General features: G+C 46.2%; 1 protein-coding gene across 1 annotated transcript in view; it reads right to left on the bottom strand.

Annotated features, from left to right (window-relative positions):
• Nucleotides 1-7988: 7988 nt before the first annotated feature.
• LOC125090673 (nodal modulator 1) overlaps nt 7989-20300 on the bottom strand; it is a 62328-nt gene continuing 50016 nt past the window's right edge. The window contains exons 30-31 of the mRNA XM_047713563.1: nt 17835-17927; nt 7989-8634 (exon numbers count right to left, since the gene is read on the bottom strand). Of these exons, the coding sequence (XP_047569519.1) occupies nt 8503-8634; nt 17835-17927 (225 nt within the window). The 3' untranslated portion in view covers nt 7989-8502. The remainder of the gene's footprint in view (nt 8635-17834; nt 17928-20300) is intronic.

Below are 20300 nucleotides of genomic sequence, written 5' to 3'. Positions count from 1 at the left end.
TTCAATATTAATGATCCATTGCAGTCCCAAAGAAACTCGGGCTTTGCCCAGCTGTGTGCTCAGTTGTTAAAAGACTGACTTGTCCCGAGATGGGGATTCCTCACCCTTCCTGCTTAGGGATGATGACAGAGCCTGGGTCTCCCTGTAGGACCAGACGGATAGTAAATATTTTGTGGGCCATCTTTGTTGCAATGACTCAGTTGTGCAGTTGTCACTTAGAAGTAGCCACAGACAATACAGAAGTGAATGACCATGGCTGTGTTCCAATAAAACTTTATTGACAGAAGGGTGGCCAAATGGATTTGACCCTCAGGCTATAGCTTGCTGACCGCTGCCTATCTTCTCCTTGGCATTTTCAGGTACACCAGTGCGTGCAGTTGGCATGCTGGGCCATTTCCTGACTTGGGTTTTTTGTCTCTTACCTCAGGGCCATTGGCAATGGGAGGGTCAGGTGACAGAACTTAGATGGCATGATATAAATCCATGCTCACAAACTAAAGCAGGTAACACAAGTACTAGCTTGAGCATATGACACTGCTGGTGTTCAACTTTTTTTTTCTTCATCTAAGATGGCGGAAGAGATGACTTACTCTACATGTGTTACATTCAGCCACAAATGAAACAGAAGTCACAGGTCCAAGGCAAAGGACCAAAAGGGACTGTTTTGGTATGAGCCAAGGTAGGTGTGTCAAAGGTGATCATTGCAGGGCGCCTGGATGGCTCAGTCAGTTAAGCGTCTGACTCTTGATCTCAGTTCAGGTCTTGACCTCAGGGTCAAGCCCTACATTGGGCTCCATGCTGGGCATGGAGCTTACGGTGGTCATTGCCTTCAGATGGAGATGGATATTGTTGATCCACTGAATCAAGTTCTAGAAAGTAAACATGCAGTCCAACAATTTGCACCAGTGTCCCTGCCCCTGGCTTTCCTTATTACTGTTTCTGTAGCACAAGCTAGCACTTTTTTTGGAACTCTGCCTCCTCTTTCTTCTTTTTCAATTTAGCCTGTGCATTTGCTTCTTTCTCTACTTGGCTCTCATGGTGTGGAGGTTTCCAAGAAGATGGTGCGAAGGCTGAGAGCTCAAGTGTTTTTTTAATGGATGTTTAAACTTTTCACTTTACGATGGTTTCAGGAAAATGGTGAAGATAGCACACAGAATTCCCATGTGCCGCACATATTAATGCATTATTATTATTAACTAAAGTCCGTATTAATTCAGACTTTCTTAGTTTTTATCTAATATCCTTTACTTTTCTATGCCAGGATACCATGTTGATGACCTTGATACTTTTGGGGAATACTGGCCAGGTGTTTTGTTAGAATGTCTCTTGATTGGGATGTGTCTGACATTTTTCTCATTAGATGAGACTTGTGTGTTTTGAGGAGAAAGATCCCAAAGGAAGTCTCATTGACATTACTTCATATCAAGGGTATACACTCTCAAGATGACTTACTGCTTTTGACCTTGACCTTGACCACTTGGCTGAGGTTGTGTCAGTTTTCTTCACTACAAAGTTATTTTTTGTCCCCCTTTTTCACATAGTCCCCTTTGAAAGGAAGCCATTATGAGAAGTCAACACTTGAGGAGTGGGGGTTATCCTCCACCTCTTGGAGGACGTACATAAATTCATAAAACATGAATACGTAAAGTTATGTAAATTTGGAATTCTATTACAAGACAGATTTGTCTCTTCTCCACCATTTATTTACTTCTTCAATCATTTATATATATCAATACGGAATCACAGGTACTTCTTTTATACTTTGGATTATAATCCAATGTTCAGACTGTTCCAGCTTTGACCACTGGGAGCTTATTCAGTTGGCTCTTGTGTCCCTGGGGGGGATACCCCCATCAAGGTGGAGTTTTGTTTTGGTTTGTTTAGCACTTCCTTTTATGCTAAAGGAAAGCACAAAATGTCAGAAAGCACCTACTTTCTAACCCTACAAGATGCTCCTGGCTCATCTTATATATTTCCTACCCCAGGCCTAGAATTGAACATTTCCCAAGGAACCTTCATTCCTTTTATTGGAGAGTGGTGTTTATTAGAGAATGAAGATCTGGGCACTAGGTGTTGGTTACTACTGGGATATCATTCCTTCTAGCCTCCCCTCAGCTGAAAGAGCAGGGAACTAACCTATGTGTATGCACATAAGTATAAATACTTTTACATGCAACATGAGTTCATCCTGTGTCTCCAACTCCATTCCCACATGGATCATTCTAGCTATCTCTTTGTAGCCTATCTGTCACCATCTGTTCCAATAGTGAGAAAACTACCTCCCGCCATCCACCATCCATTTATTTGTTTAATTTCCCGTATACATGTACAATGGGTTGGCTAGTCAACCATTTTTGACCTATAAAATGGGTGGTTTCATATGGCTCATCCTAAAGAGAAGACAGGCCTGAGTTGCTGACATGCTCTCTGTATGAGTCCATGTGGATTGATCACGGCCAGTATTATTACTGAGGACTCATTCATTCGTCACTGAGTGGATAGGGCACCAACCACTCCCCCCACCTCAAAGGCCACTTCCTCTTGGTTTCTTTGGCAGTTCCTTCCCCCTGCCCATCCTCTGAAGTTTACACTATCCCAGGGCATGGCCTCTTGGCTGTTCCTCCAACTCATGAAGCTCATTTCCTCTTCACGGCCTTTGCAGTTACGGACCCCTCCCCCTGAGCCACTCTTCCTGCAGATCGTGGCATAACCCATTCCTTCTCTTCATCAGGACTAAGCTTAAAGCTCACCTCCTCACAGTGGCCTTCCCTGATACCAGTCACCCTCTACCACATCACCTGTTCCACTTTAATAACACTTATCAGTATCCAAGAAATTTCATTTACATCAGCATTCTGCTTCAGGGGAGTTGAGGCCTGGTTGCTCTTTCTCACCCCTAAATCCCCAGTACACAGAGCAGTGCCAGGCACAGGCTAAATGCTCAGTAAATACATGCTAAACAAATTAATGACTCCCCCTAAAGATCAAACTTTACAAAGCACCCACCAGACTAGAGGTCAACAAACCCTTCCTAGAAAGGGCCAGATAGCAAGTATTTCAGGCTTTGTAGGCCGTACAGTCTTTGCCACAACTACTCACTTCTGCCACGGGAGCCACGGACAATCTGTAAATGAACAGGGATGACTGTGTTCCCATGATGCTTTAGCTACAAACACAGGTGGCCAACCAGATTTGGCCCTAGGGCTATAATTTACCCCTGCAGTCAACCAATCCAAGTCTCAGAGCTCTTCTTCATATGTGAACAGATCTTTGCCACTATAATGGAGTATCAGTCATCACTCAGGGGAGGCATTCTTGCAAGTGCACAAGGAAAGAAGCATTTTTAGTAGGCAGCAAAATGTTCTGTTCCTGCCCATCCCAGCCCAGGAAAAGGAGGCAAGAGAGGCCCATCCCAACTTTGACCACTCAGCAGCTGCTGGCCACCTCTTCCTCTCAGCTCAAAGAGTCATCACAGGGTGAAAATGCAGCAGCTGTGGGCCTCCTTCTCCTTGCTAGTGGCTCCCCTGCAGAGACTAGACAGGGAGGGCTGGCCATCAGTCTCTGGGGGTTTGGATTCTGCACAGATCTGGGGACCACTTGTTCTAATGCATTCACCTGTTTTACAAAATCTTCAAGTTCCAAAAAGCAAATGCAAGTGAGGCTAGTTTTCATCTACACAGTGGAAGAGTGAAAAAAAAATTTATTCATCCAAAAGGATATGAAAACAGGTGGCATCTTAAATGACCCCATGTGTCCATTACAGCAGGAGTGCCGTTAAAATGTTCATGATCTAACCATGACTCCACTATTGTATCATGAAGCAGAAACACCTTCTCCCACTGAGAAGCGGGGAGGAACAGGTCACATCCTACCTTCCCCCACACCACCAAGTTCCAAGGTTGGAAAGGAGCCTCCTGGCCTAGCACACAGTAGTTCTATGGTTGGATTAATTTCTCCCTTCTCTATGTCATGATAAGGTCTTGGTCATTTTCCTGAGATAAAGCTCAAAATTGTGGGTGACAACCAGGCTTTGTCATCTAGTCTTAAAGAAAGTGAAGCTGAGGGGTGCCTGGGTGGCTCAGTGAGTTAAAGCCTCTGTCTTGGGCTCAGGTCATCATCTCAGGGTCCTGGGATCGAGCCCCACATTGGGCTCTCTGCTTGGCGGGAGCCTGCTTCCCCCCCCCTCCTGCCTGCCTCTCTGCCTACTTGTGATATCTCTCTGTCAAATAAATAAATAAAATCTTTAAAAAAAATTAAAAAAAAAAAAGTGAAGCTGACTTCTCTTGGTTTTGCTCACACAATACCGCCTACTTCTCTGGGAAACATAGCATCCTGGTCATGGCAACTACCAACAGCACAATGCAGGCATGGCTCGGGTCTGCCAGGCCCCAGCAATTCTCTTGTTTGCCCCTTCCCCAGGACTGACACGTGTTGCCTCAAGGTGAAGTTCCCTTTCTGTCGGGCCTACAAATTGGGATGAGAGAAGGCCTGGCGCTGCTGGGTGTCCGTGTTCCATAGAAGCACGACTAGCAGAATTGGCAAAAGCAAAGGCCAGTTTCCCAGACTCCACCCATAGTTAACTGTTGTCCTGTGTGCCTAACGACTACCCCTGCCTCTCCCTCAGGGACAGCAGTGACGGAGCAAATGGCCTGGGGCCTGGTTTTAATGTCTGTCAGTTTCTACAGAGTGGTCTCTCAGAGCCCATCACGAGTCCTGCCCATAGAGCCTTGATGGAGCAAAGAGCAAGGTCAACAAAGAAAGGGAAGCAGAGCTGGGAGACTAAGACAGACCCTGGATCCAGCCATGCCTAACGCCCAGATTTCTCAATTACATGATCAATGACACGGCCCATGTTGCTTAAGCTAGTTGGAGTTGGGTTTCTATTACTTGTAACCCAGAGAGCTTAGACTAACATACAAGCAGAAAAACATCAGCTTGCTGGGAGTCTCTCAGTCACTGGCCATCTGTGGAAAGGTTCTGGTTATGTAACAGTGGAGAACAAGTTACCCCAAAACTAAGAGGCCTAATACGATTGAGTACGGTACTCACAGATTCTGTGGGTCAGGATTTGGGAGGAGCTCGGCGGGGCAGCACTTCATCTGGGGTCTCTGACAGGGCTGCAGTCAGATGTCGCTTGAGGCTGCACCATCCAAAGGCTTGACTAAGGCTGGAGGGTCACTTCCAAGGTGCCCCATGTGGGTGGCTGGGAGGCAGGACGGGCTGCTACCCATAGGACTGCATGAGGACCCCCACACCAGGGAGGCAGGCTGGCTGTACCCAGAGCCAAAGTGGGAAGTACGACGCCTTTCCTGACCAAGCCTGAGAAGTCACATATCACCCCCTACTTCTGCCTCATTCCATCAACCACACCAGGCCAGTCACAATCCAGCATAGAAAGGGACCACATAGGGTCCCTGGGGCCCCTCCTGAGGCTGGTACCTATCCCAAGTGCCTACCACGTGCTGGAAATGCAGGTGGCTAAGACAGGGTTCGCACCTGTCGTGCATACTCAGCCTCAGACTCAACAGAATGCAACCACTTTGTCCCCCAGATCCTAACCAACTCTTCCCCTTCGGGATGCTCCAGCTTTTAAGGAAAGGGAAATCCTATTAAGGAACTGGATTTAAGTATCCAGTCGTATAGTTCTTTGGTCCCAGAAACAATGCTGACAGTCCGTCCATGACCTGACCCTCTGTTGCACACATTACTACGTGTCACCAGGCCCTTACTGACTTTACCATAGGTATGCCCGTCTCTCCTGCACACGGTGTTCCTTCTCTAAACCCCTGAACAAGCCCCAGACAACCCAGCATGGAACCACACCGTTGCTTTTGTGGAGCAGGGAGCAACAACTCTTGGGCCTGGGTTCAAATCCCAGCTCTGCCACTGAGTAGCTGTGAGATCCTTGAGTCTCAGTGTCCTCCTGTCAGATAGGACTGAAACATGCATGCTTCACGACATCATGAAGATCCAATGAACCACGCATGTGGGGGCCCAGCGAGCACAGTGCCCTGCACAGGGCGGCCACTCAAGGAAGGCGGGTCTTTCCTGCCAGTGCTCTTCCCCCAGGACAGCAATCACTCACCTCGGCCTACTCTCACGAGTCTTCTTTCCTCACAGGGAGACCCTGCAGAGTTAACACAGGACTGCCTCCTCCCTCTGCCCTCATGTGTACCCACAGACCCCGGCCCCCACCAATAATCCACGTGGATGGCTTGGTAACATTTAAAACAAGGAAACCCACAGGAGCCCGAGGGAAGCCAGGACCTGGGAATGGCACTTCCCCTGAAGGTATTTGGGGGTCCTCCGTGAAGTTTTATGGACACTTCCATAAGCAAAAATGGGCAAGCAGTGGAGTGAAGAACCCACCATTTTGAACATTTAAGAAATTTCCCAGAGGTAAGAAAAAAAAATCTCTTGGGGACCCTTCGGTCCCATTCAAAATCCTATAACACCATTAACCTGTCTACCTCCCAGGGGGGAATCAGAAGAATTCTGTCCAGAGATTGCCCAAAAATGAGAAAATGACAGGCGACAGAGCCCAGCTTTCAAGTGGCCTGAGAAATGTGTCCGCTTTCTCCCCACACCAGGAGCAGAGCCCTTTAGAAGTGCCGGCCACACCCCGGGTGATCCGTGACCAGTGGTGGGGGAACACTGCCACTTACCGGCGGCGGCCGGAACTGGCTGGAACATAGTGACATTTCGTATTATCTTCCACAATCTTAACCTTTACACCATGTCAATAAAAGGCCCCATTAACATTTAAAAGGGATGTTTCTGGGTGTCCACTTGGAATAAGAGTTAGAAAACACTCCAAGAATCGGATTATGTAGCTCATCTGTCCCAGATCTCAGAGAGTTGACTTCCTGTAGTAAAAGAGCAAACCCAGGAGGGGCGCCTGGCGGCTCCTTGGGCAGTGTCTGACTCCTGATTTCCGCTCCCATCATGATCTCAGGGGCCGGAGATCGAGCCTCATGTCAGGCTTCACACTTGAGCATGAAGCTTGAGATTCAGTCCCTCCCCTCCTCCACGTGCTATGTTCTCTATCTCTCTAAAAACGAAAAGCAAACCCACGAAATGACAAACAGCCAGGAGCCACCACCTAGAAACACGGTGACCACCAAGGTGGCCACCAAGACCGGGGAACCCCCAGGCTGACCTGAACCAGCGACCAACACCCAACCAGACCTTGCACCCTCCTTCTCCTCTCTCTATCCCCATCCTTCCAGAGTTAAACGGCACGTCCAGGAAGGCCCCATAAGCCCTCAGGGGGACTCAGACCTCTGCTCTGGGGCCTAGACCCCCACGGCCACTTGAGCTTCCTCTGCCAGGAGGCCATCAGGTCACCACATGACCCTTGTGCCCAGAACGGCAGGTCTTCCACTCGGTGATGGGTGCGCTCTGCGAAGGCAGGCGCCGTGTGCCCACCGATCCGTGTGTGCCTGCGTGCGCTGGTCCACTCCTTACAGACGCTCAGTCCACACCACGCACTGGGGATACAATGAGAAATGAAGCAGACGTGGTCTGGGCCTGAGTGTCGCCGACTCCTGCCACCTTCGTATCCCCAGTGCCGGTCAGCCACGATGCTCAGTAAACGCTGGGACTTCCTGTGGATCCCTTACGCAAAGACATAGGCTTCAAGCCTCACCCGTCCCACAGATGCATTTTGTTCGGTTTGTGTGGTGTTTTAATAAACTGAATTGGTCACTAAAATTTTTAGTTTCACCCAAAACATGAACAGTAGATACATGAACGTACCTTCCAACAGAGCACCGGTGAGCTGAGCCCCGATGCTCCAGCGCCTTTAGAAAAGGTGGGCACATGCCTCATGTTGCCACAAATCCTTCCCTCCCCCTTTTCTCCTACCACTGAAACCAGAGACGGCTGCCATGGGTCACTCCCCCTTGCCAAGCACTTTCCTGCCTCTCAAGGCAACGGGTTTACGACCCCTGCTTTATGCCAGCGTCACCGAAGAGATACACCCAAGATGCACTACAACACACATGAATGGGGACTTTATTGATTTTTACCTCCTCACAAACCCTCCTAGTAGTAGCTACAGGTTGTGCGGTTTCCAGCAGGGATCACAGACGCAGAGGGAAGTCAAAAGACAAGGCGAATCCGACAGGTCCTTCATGAGTGGACCAAAACCTGTAGTTCACTGGAATTCCTGCAAACTGAATGCTGAAGATTAAGGGATACATTCTCACACCACTAGCACAGCTTAAATACTTCTTGACAAAAAATAATAATAATAAATTATCTTCAACTGAGAAAATAAATTGTGCTCAGCAGAGTGACAGGAGGATCCATTCATCGCATTGCACCGAGGGGCTGGACAGCGGGGGGTGGGGAGGACAGAGCTCGGGCAGTGAGGGCCACGGCCTCGTGGGGCAGATGGCTCGAGCTGAGCTTGGTCGAATGCACGCTTGAGGCCAAGGGCAGGTGGCGGCCCCTTGGCAGTGGCCCGTGCCAACTGAGATGACCTGCCCCTCTTCCTCCTCACGTCCGCCTTGTCTTCTGTTTCTTGGCTTGTCTCTTTGCATCTTCTGGGCCACTATTGTCAGAGGCTGTCTGGCCAAGAGCTCGGACGCCCTGCAGTCGACTTGTCAGCTGCAACAGCAAGGGAATGAGCTAGAAAGAGAGACAGAGAGAGTGAGAGAGGGGGATGCCGGGAGAACACTTCTGCCCAGGAGGACACTGGAACCTCACACGTCAGGGCACCTCCCTCTGTCCGGCCACCACCCAGGTTCCAGACAAAGCCGAGACCTTTATTTATTGGGGAGGGTCAGCAGAGACAGGGCCACCGAGCATTAAGGAAGATGTCACCAGAGGTTAATGGCCTTGAAAGGAGGCCTGGGATTTGACAAAGTACAGCACCCTTTCTTGATAAAAACCTTCAACAAAGTAGATCTGAAGGGACCATACCTCAACATCATAAAAGCCACATATAAAAGACCCACAGCTGATATCGTCCTCACTAGGGAAAAACTGAAAGCTTTTCCTCTACGGGCAGGAACACGACAGGGATGTCCACTCTCACCACTTTTATTCAACATAGTACTGGAACTCTTAGCCAGAGTGATCGGACAACAAAAAAAGAAGAAAAGGCATATAAATTGGCAAAGGAGAAGTCGAAGTTACACTAGTCACAGATGACACGATATTCTATGTAGAAAACCTGAGCAACTCCATGACAAAATTGGTAGAACAGATACATGAATTCAGTAGAGTCAAAGGAAACAAAATCAATGCACAGAAATCCACGGCCCTTCTATATGCCAATAATGAAGTAGCAGAAAGAGAAATCAAGGTATCTATTCCATTTACAATGGTAACAAAAACCCTAACATATCTAGGAATAAACCTAACACCAAGGAGAAAAAAGATCTGTATCCTGAAAACTATAAAACTCTTATGAAAGAAACTGAAGAGGACACAAAGAAATGGAAAAACATCCCATGCTCATGGATTGGAAGAACAAATATTGTTAAAATGTCTATACTACCTAAAGTAATCTCCACATTTAACGCAAACCCTATCAAAACACCACCAGCATTTCTCACAGAGCTGGGACAAACAATCCTAAAATTTGTTTGGAACCACAAGACTCTGAAGAGCCAAAGCAATCCTGAAAAAGAAAAGAAAAGCTAGAGGCGTCACAATTCCAGATTTCAAGCCGTATGACAAAGCTGTCATCATCAAGACAGAACGGCACAAAAACAGACACACAGATCAATGGAACAGAATAGAGAGCAGAAAGGGACCCTCAAGTCTATGGTCAGCTAATCCTTGGCAAAGCAGGAAAAAATGCCCCATGGAAAAAAGACAGCGTCTTCAACAAATGGTGTTAGGAAAATTGGACAACTACATGCAGAAGAATGAAACTGGACCATTCCCCTACAGCACACACAAAAATAAGCTCAGAATGGATGAAAGACCTAAACGGGAGATAGGAAACCGACAGAATCCTAGAGGAGAACACAGGCAGTAACCTCTTTGACTTCGGCTGCAGCAAGTTCTTGCTGCACATGTCTCCACAGACGGGAGAAACAAGCGAAAATGAACGACTGGGACTTCCTCAGGATAAAGAGCTTCTGCACAGCAAAGGAAACAGTCAACAAAACTAAAAGGCAGCCTACAGGAGGGGAGAAGATATTTGCAAATGACATATCCGCTAAAGGATTAGTATCTAAAAATCTATGAAGAACTTACCTAACTCAACACCCAAAAAACAAATACTTCAGTTAAGAAATGGGAAGAAGACATGAATAGACATTTCTCCAAAGAAGACATCCAGATGGCTAAGAGGCACATAGAAAGATGCTCAACACCGTTCATCATCAGGGACAGACAAACCGAAGCTAGAGTGAGGTATCCCCTCACACCAGTTGAACGGCTAAATTTAACCTAGGGAACGACAGATGCTGGCAAGGATGCGGAGAAAGGGGAGCCCTCGTGCAGCGTTGGTGGGAATGCGAACTGGTGCAGCCACCCTGGAGATGAGTTTAGAGGCTCCTCAGAAAGTTAAAAACTGGGGCACCTGGGTGGCTCAGTGGGTTAAAGCCTCTGCCTTCGGCTTGGGTCATGATCCCAGGGTCCTGGGATCGAGCCCCACATCTGGCTCTCTGCTTAGCAGGGAGCCTGCTTCCTCCTCTCTCTCTCTCTGCCTGCCTCTCTGCCTACTTATGATCTCTGTCTGTCAAATGAATAAATAAAATCTTAAAAAAAAAAAAAAAAAAAGAAAGTTAAAAACTACCCTACAATCCAGCAATTGCACTACTAGGTATTTACCCAAAGGATACAGAAACACTGATTCGAAGGGGTATGTGCACCCCTATGTCTATAGCAGCATTATCGATAATAGCCAAATTACAAAAGCACCCCAAGTGTCCATCAACTGATGAATGGTTAATTGCATGTGTGCGCGCACACACACACACACACACACGCACAGGAATACTACTCAGCCATCAAAAAGAATGAAATCCTGCCATTTGCAACAATGTGGATGGATCTAGAGAACAGAAGGCTAACAGAAGTAAGTAAAAGAAACACCAATACCATATGATTTCACTCATATGTGGAATTGAAAAAACAAAACATATGCACATGGGGGAAAAAAGAGAGGGAAACCAAGAAGCCGACTGCTCACTACAGAGAACACGCTAAGGGTTGCTAGACGGGAGGTGGGTGGGAGCTGGGGAAACGGGTGGTGGGGATAAGCAGGCACTTGTGATCAGCACTGGCTGTTGTGTGCAACTGATGAATCACTAAATTCTACACCTGCAACTCCTATTACACTGTATATTAACTAACTAGAATTTAAATAAAAACTTGAAACATTAAAAAATAATAAAAATTTGGGGGAGGAGTCAAGATGGCGGAGAAGTAGCAGGCTGAGACTACTTCAGGTAGCGGGAGATCAGCTAGATAGCTTATCTAAAGATTACAAACACATACAAATCCAACGGGAGATCGAAGAGAAGAAGAACAGCAACTCTAGAAACAGAAAATCAACCACTTTCTGAAAGGTAGGACTGGCGGAGAAGTGAATCCAAAGCGACGGGAAGATAGACCGGGGCGGGAGGGGCCGGCTCCCGGCAAGCGGCGGAGCAACGGAGCACAAAATCGGGACTTTTAAAAGTCTGTTCCGCTGAGGGACATCGCTCCAGAGGCTTAACCGGGGTGAAGCCCATGCGGGGTCAGCGTGGCCTCAGGTCCCGCAGGGTCACAGAAGGATCGGGGGTGTCTGAGTGTCACAGAGCTCACAGGTATTAGAACGGGGAAGCCGGCTGCAGAGACAGAGCCGAGGAGTGACTCTCAGCTCGGGGTTACCTTGAACCGGTCGCAGGCTCGGTCAGCTCGGAGCGTGGCCAGAGGCCAGGGTGGCGGGAGTCATTGGGCGCTGTTCTCTGGGGGCACACTGAGGAGTGGGGCCCCGGGCTCTCGGCTCCTCCCGGCCGGAGACCGGGAGGCCGCCATCTTCATTCCCACCCTCCGGAACTCTATGGAAAGCGCTCAGGGAACAAAAGCTCCCGAAAGCGAACTGGAGGGGATTACTAAGGGCGGTGCAACTCCGCCTGGGGCAAAGACGCTTGAGAATCACTACAACAGGCCCCTCCCCAAGAAGATCAGCAAGAAACCCAGACAGGACCAAGTTCACCTACCAAGGAGTGTAGTCTCAATACCAAGGAGAGCGGCGGAATTCCAGAGGAGGAGAAAGCAAAGCACGGAACTCATGGCTTTCTCCCCATGATTCTTTAGCCTTGCAGTTAAATTAATTTTTTTTTCTTTCCTTTTTCAATGTTTTTTTCTTCTGCTGCTAAATTTTTTAAACTTTTACCCTTTTTTAACATTTTTTAACTAGTTTATCTAATATATATATATTTTTTTCCTTTTTATACTTTTTCTTTATTGGTTTTCTTTTTTTAATTTTTTTTTCTTTCTTTCTGAACCTCTTTTTATCCCCTTTCTCCCCCCTCACGATTTGGGAATTCTTCTGATTTGGCTAAAGCATATCTTCCTGGGGTTGTTGCCACCCTTTCAGTATTTTACTTGCTCCTTCATATACTCTTATCTGGACAAAATGACAAGGTGGAAAAATTCACCACAAAAAAAAGAACAAGAGGCAGTACCAGAGGCTAGGGACCTAATCAATACAGACATTGGTAATATGTCAGATCCAGAGTTCAGAATGACGATTCTCAAGGTTTTAGCCGGGCTCAAAAAAGGCATGGAAGATATTAGAGAAACCCTCTCGGGAGATATAAAAGCTCTTTCTGGAGAAATAAAAGAACTAAAATCTAACCAAGTTGAAATCAAAAAAGCTATTAATGAGGTGCAAACAAAAATGGAGGCTCTGACGGCTAGGATAAATGAGGCAGAAGAAAGAATTAGCAATCTAGAAGACCAAATGACAGAGAATAAAGAAGCTGAGCAAAAGAGGGACAAACAGCTACTGGATCACGAGGGGAGAACTCGAGACATAAGTGACACCATAAGACGAAACAACATTAGAATAATTGGGATTCCAGAAGAAGAGGAAACAGAGAGGGGAGCAGAAGGTATATTGGAGAGAATTTCCCCAATATGGCAAAGGGAACAAGCATCAAAATCCAGGAGGTTCAGAGAACCCCCCCTCAAGATCAATAAGAATAGGTCCACACCCCGTCACCTAATAGTAAAATTGACAAGTCTTAGTGACAAAGAGAAGATCCTGAAAGCAGCCAGGGAAAAGAAGTCTGTAACGTACAATGGTAAAAATATTAGATTGGCAGCAGACTTATCCACAGAGACCTGGCAGGCCAGAAAGAGCTGGCATGATATATTCAGAGTACTAAACGAGAAAAACATGCAGCCAAGAATACTATATCCAGCTAGGCTATCATTGAAAATAGGAGGAGAGATTAAAAGCTTCCAGGACAAACAAAAACTGAAAGAATTTGCAAATACCAAACCAGCTCTACAGGAAATATTGAAAGGGGTCCTCTAAGCAAAGAGAGACCCTAAAAGAAGTAGATCAGAAAGAAACAGAGACAATATACAATAACAGTCACCTTACAGGCAATACAATGGCACTAAATTCATATCTCTCAATACTTACCCTGAATGTTAATGGGCTAAATGCCCCAATCAAAAGACACAGGGTATCAGAATGGATAAAAAAACAAAACCCATCTATATGTTGCCTACAAGAAACTCATCTTAAACCTGAAGACCCCTCCAGGTTTAAAGTGAGGGGGTGGAAAAGAATTTACCATGCTAATGGACATCAGAAGAAAGCAGGAGTGGCAATCCTTATATCAGATCAATTAGATTTTAAGCCAAAGACTATAATAAGAGATGAGGAAGGACACTATATCATACTCAAAGGAACTGTCCAACAAGAAGATCTAACAATTTTAAATATCTATGCCCCTAACATGGGAGCAGCCAACTATATAAACCAATTAATAACAAAATCAAAGAAACACATTGACAATAATACAATAATAGTAGGGGATTTTAATACTCCCCTCACTGAAATGGACAGATCATCCAAGCAAAAGATCAACAAGGAAATAAAGGCCTTAAATGACACACTGGACCAGATGGACATCACAGATATATTCAGAACATTTCATCCCAAAGCAACAGAATACACCTTCTTCTCTAGTGCACATGGAACATTCTCCAGAATAGATCACATTCTTGGTCCTAAATCAAGTCTCAACCAGTATCAAAAGATTGGGATCATTCCCTGCATATTTTCAGACCACAATGCTCTAAAGCTAGAACTCAATAACAAGAGGAAATTTGGAAAGAACCCAAATACATGGAGACTAAACAGCATCCTTCTAAAGAATGAATGGGTCAACCAGGAAATTAAAGAAGAATTGAAAAAATTTATGGAAACAAATGATAATGAAAACACAACGGTTCAGAATCTGTGGGACACAACAAAGGCAGTCCTGAGAGGAAAATATATAGTGGTACAAGCCTTTCTCAAGAAACAAGAAAGGTCTCAGGTACACAACCTAACCCTACACCTAAAGGAGCTGGAGAAAGAACACGAAAGAAACCCTAAACCCAGCAGGAGAAGAGAAATCATAAAGATCAGAGCAGAAATCAATGAAATAGAAACCAAAAAAACAATAGAACAAATCAACAAAACTAGGAGCTGGTTCTTTGAAAGAATTAATAAGATTGATAAACCCCTGGCCAGACTTATCAAAAAGAAAAGAGAAAGGACCCAAATAAATAAAATCATGAATGAAAGAGGAGAGATCACAACGAACACCAAAGAAATACAGACAATTATAAGAACATACTATGAGCAACTCTATGCCAACAAATTTGACAATCTGGAAGAAATGGATGCATTCCTAGAGACATATAAACTACCACAACTGAACCAGGAAGAAATAGAAAGCCTGAACAGACCCATAACCAGTAAGGAGATTGAAACAGTCATCAAAAATCTCCAAACAAACAAAAGCCCAGGGCCAGATGGCTTCCCGGGGGAATTCTACCAAACATTTAAAGAAGAACTAATTCCTATTCTCCTGAAACTGTTCCAAAAAATAGAAATAGAAGGAAAACTTCCAAACTCATTTTATGAGGCCAGCATCACCTTGATCCCAAAACCAGACAAGGATCCCATCAAAAAAGAGAACTACAGACCAATATCCTTGATGAACACAGATGCAAAAATTCTCGCCAAAATACTAGCCAATAGGATTCAACAGTACATTAAAAGGATTATTCACCACGACCAAGTGGGATTTATTCCAGGGCTGCAAGGTTGGTTCAACATCTGCAAATCAATCAATGTGATACAACACATTAATAAAAGAAAGAACAAGAACCATATGATACTCTCCATAGATGCTGAAAAAGCATTGGACAAAGTACAGCATCCCTTCCTGATCAAAACTCTTCAAAGTGTAGAGATAGACGGCACATACCTCAATATTATCAAAGCCATCTATGAAAAACCCACCGCAAATATCATTCTCAATGGAGAAAAACTGAAAGCTTTTCCGCTAAGGTCAGGAACACGGCAGGGATGTCCGTTATCACCACTGCTATTCAACATAGTACTAGAAGTCCTAGCCTCAGCAATCAGACAACAAAAGGAAATTAAAGGCATCCAAATCGGCAAAGAAGAAGTCAAACTATCACTCTTCGCAGATGATATGATACTCTATGTGGAAAACCCAAAAGACTCCACTCCAAAACTGCTAGAACTTGTACAGGAATTCAGTAAAGTGTCAGGATATAAAATCAATGCACAGAAATCAGTTGCATTTCTCTACACCAACAACAAGACAGAAGAAAGAGAAATTAAGGAGTCCATCCCATTTACAATTGCACCCAAAACTATAAGATACCTAGGAATAAACCTAACCAAAGAGACTAAGAATCTATACACAGAAAACTATAAAGTACTCAAGAAAGAAATTGAGGAAGACACAAAGAAATGGAAAAATGTTCCATGCTCCTGGATTGGAAGAATAAATATTGTGAAAATGTCTATGCTACCTAAAGCAATCTACACATTTAATGCAATTCCTATCAAAGTACCATCCATTTTTTTCAAAGAAATGGAACAAATAATCCTAAAATTTATATGGAACCAGAAAAGACCTCGAATAGCCAAAGGAATATTGAAAAAGAAAGCCAAAGTTGGTGGCATCACAATTCCGGACTTCAAGCTCTATTACAAAGCTGTCCTCATCAAGACAGCATGGTACTGGCACAAAAACAGACACATAGATCAATGGAACAGAATAGAGAGCCCAGAAATAGACCCTCAACTCTATGGTCAACTCATCTTCGACAAAGCAGGAAAGAATGTCCAATGGAACAAAGACAGCCTCTTCAACAAATGGTGTTGGGAAAATTGGACAGCCACATGCAGAAAAATGAAATTGGATCATTTCCTTACACCACACACGAAAATAGACTCAAAATGGATGAAGGATCTCAATGTGAGAAAGGAATCCATCAAAATCCTCGAGGAGAACACAGGCAACAACCTCTTCGACCTCAGCCGCAGCAACATCTTCCTAGGAACATCGCCAAAGGCAAGGGAAGCAAGGGCAAAAATGAACTATTGGGATTTTATCAAGATCAAAAGCTTTTGCACAGCAAAGGAAACAGTTAACAAAACCAAAAGACAACTGACAGAATGGGAGAAGATATTTGCAAATGACATATCAGATAAAGGGCTAGTGTCCAAAATCTATAAAGAACTTAGCAAACTCAACACCCAAAGAACAAATAATCCAATCAAGAAATGGGCAGAGGACATGAACAGACATTTCTGCAAAGAAGACATCCAGATGGCCAACAGACACATGAAAAAGTGCTCCACATCACTCGACATCAGGGAAATACAAATCAAAACCACCATGAGATATCACCTCACACCAGTCAGAATGGCTAAAATGAACAAGTCAGGAAATGACAGATGCTGGCGAGGATGCGGAGAAAGGGGAACCCTCCTACACTGTTGGTGGGAATGCAAGCTGGTGCAACCACTCTGGAAACCAGCATGGAGGTTCCTCAAAATGTTGAAAATAGAACTACCCTATGACCCAGCAATTGCACTGCTGGGTATTTACCCTAAAGATACAAACGTAGTGATCCGGAGGGGCACGTGCACCCGAATGTTTATAGCAGCAATGTCTACAATAGCCAAACTATGGAAAGAACCTAGATGTCCATCAACAGACGAATGGATAAAGAAGATGTGGTATATATACACAATGGAATACTATGCAGCCATCAAAAGAAATGAAATCTTGCCATTTGCGACGACGTGGAGGGAACTAGAGGGTATCATGCTTAGCGAAATAAGTCAATCGGAGAAAGACAACTATCATATGATCTCCCTGATATGAGGGAGAGGAGATGCAACATGGGGGGTTAAGGGGGTAGGAGAAGAGTAAATGAAACAAGATGGAATTGGGAGGGAGACAAACCATAAGTGACTCTTAATCTCACAAAACAAACTGAGGGTTGATGGGGGGAGGGGGGTTGGGAGGGGGGTGGGATTATGGACACTGGGGAGGGTATATGCTATGGTGAGTGCTGTGAAGTGTGTAAACCTGGTGATTCACAGACCTGTACCCCTGGGGATAAAAATATATGTTTATAAAAAATAAAATTAATAAAAAAAAATTTAAAATTTAGAAAGAAAGATAGCAAAAGAAAGAAAGACAGGAAGCTGGGGGACGGGACTTGAGGCCTTCGTGTAATTTCCGTAACACAGGACAGCTGCCGGTGGTGCGGGACGGTGCTCCCCCACACATGGTGCTTTCTCACCAGGCCTCTGGGTTTCCTACCTTGTCGTGGTTGTAGCCGGCCAACAGGACAAGCAGCGTCAGAGGCAGGGCGATATAGGACCCCTGCGCGATGTCTTGCTCAGGCAGTTTCCTCTGCAGACACCAAGAGAACTATCACTGCTTTACACACTTTCCACTCCCTGCAGCCCACCCCTCTCCCCACACCGCACCGCCTCGGCCCACCCGGCCGGGAACCCAGGCACCCTGTGTGACCCAGCTCTTGCTCTCCACAGGCAGCAAGGGCAATGACCTGGATACATTGTCAGGTGACTCCTCTGCTCCCCACACTCCCGGCTTGCTCTCTGCTGCTCTGGGGCAGACTGAGGCCGGTAACCAGGCATGTTTCCTCCCCTACCCGAGGAAAGCAAGAGCTGTGGAGAGCAGGCCATCCCCGTGGCTGAGAAGGGCCACCTTATGCAGAGCCCCAGCCACACACAGGGGCTCTTTCCTACAAGGGAGTACTGGGAACCAGGGGTGCTAGGCTCAGGTCCCCAGTGACAAAGGAGACAGTCCCAGAGATTAGCCCCCATGAGATGTGGCAGGCTGCCGCCTGTGTCTCACTGGCCACCTGCCCCTTCTTCCAACAGAACCCCCAACCTTCACCTGGGCCATCAGACTACATACACTTCCCAGCCTCCTTTGCAGCTGGGACAGCCACGGAATTCAGCTAAGGCTACATGAAACAAAGTGTTCCGTAACACATCCATGCTGTTCCCTAGAAGAGCAGTGGTATGTCCTCCCCTCCTGCCAGTCAGATGTGTCATCTGTGAGAAGGGGGAAGTGCCACGGGATGACACAGCCCCAAGAGAGGGGGATGCTGGGTCCCTAATACCTTGGGGCTTCCACATCATCCCTGGACTCCTCAGTCCTGGATACTGACAGAAGACAGAAACTTCCATCTTCCTAAACCCCCTGAGATGCTGAGTCTCCGTACTGGCAAAGGAACCTGCACCCTAGCTCCCTCCACACGCACAAAGGGAACAAATAAACGGAAATTTTCAGATAATCACGGAACAAATTAAGGGGACAGAGCACTGGTCCTCAAAGTGTGGTCCGGGAACTCCCTTTCAGGGGATTTTCAAGATGAAACTATTTTCATGACTATGCTAAGAAATCATGCGTCTTTTTTGCTCTTGTTCTCAAACAACTGAACAGTGGACTATTCCAGAAGCTACATGATGACTTCGTCACTCTGACAGCTCATGGAATATAATAAACAGAGATTACACACACATAAACTAAAGCTCTCTTAGATTCTCAACAACTTTGATAGTTGTTGATAGCAATAGTGTCCTGAGACCAAAACATCTGAGAGCATCTGGGCTGGAGAATGATGATGGGGCCATTTTACTCAAGACGGTTGAGGCAGAATGGGATGGTCTCTTAAAAATGGAAGAATCAGGGCAGGAGCAGATTTCCACCTCCCACTGCCTACTCCTGGATTATCCGACATGTCTTGGATCCCAGCACATTCTCCCTGGAAGTAAATACTTAATGGGGACGCTGCAGAGGGATGAAAGCTTTCAGGTTTGGCCACGTGACCTTGGGCAATCATGGGAAGCCGTGGTTCATTCAGTCTTAAGTGGCGCTGATCTGAACGGCACCCACGGCAGGGGAACATGAGGTTCAACGAGACCAGCTATGTAAAGTGCCAAGTAGTGCATGAAATACTGAATAAAAACATCAGTGATGTGGCTCTCGGTCTGCACGTCAACAGAAGAGGAAAGCGAGTGCTTACGTGTGCCCTCTTAAACGCACGACGCGGAGCCACCCGTCATGAGGCTGCAGTGTTCCAGACACCGCGGGATGTGAGACAAACCACCTCATTCTGAGTCCTGGCTCTGCTGACGAACCGCAGGGACGTTACTTATTCTCTCTGAGCTACAGTCAAATGTGAGCAATGGCACAAGGTGTGCTGTGGGGATCAGCAGTGAATCCCCTGCACGGGCCCAGCAGGAGTAGGCACACCCTGCACCTGTCACTTGGTGCCCTGGTCTCACATGCAACCAGGTGACAGACACATTCCTGGCAGCAGCTACGGGACAGGAGGCTGCCCGTGTCCCCCTGCCCGTGTTCCCCTGGATCCAGATGAATCTCCTGGGGGGCGCCTAGGGAATGTCACAGACAGCCACCATCCATGCCCTTCACGGGGACCATCTGCTCTCCCGGGCCTGGCGATCTGCCTCCGCAGGGACCAATAGTCCCTACATACTCATCTCTTTGGCACCTTCTAACCAGGTGTCCACCATGGACAGCAAGGAAAATGCTTCCTCCTGGAGTCATCAGAAAACTCTCTTCTTCAGGTAAAATCCTACTTGCCAAGTCACTGAGCACAAGTCCCTTGTCAGAGATGCCCAGAAGGCAGCAGAAGAACTGTATTCAAATACTAGCTCTGCTGCGCACGAGCAGGTGACCCGGACGGCCCAGTCTCTCCTCGGGTCCCACCGATAAATGATGGAAAATAAT

This window comes from Lutra lutra, chromosome 18, assembly GCF_902655055.1.
Source record: "Lutra lutra chromosome 18, mLutLut1.2, whole genome shotgun sequence".
Classification (NCBI taxonomy): domain Eukaryota; kingdom Metazoa; phylum Chordata; class Mammalia; order Carnivora; family Mustelidae; genus Lutra; species Lutra lutra.
This window is presented reverse-complemented; position numbering and strand designations above follow the sequence as displayed.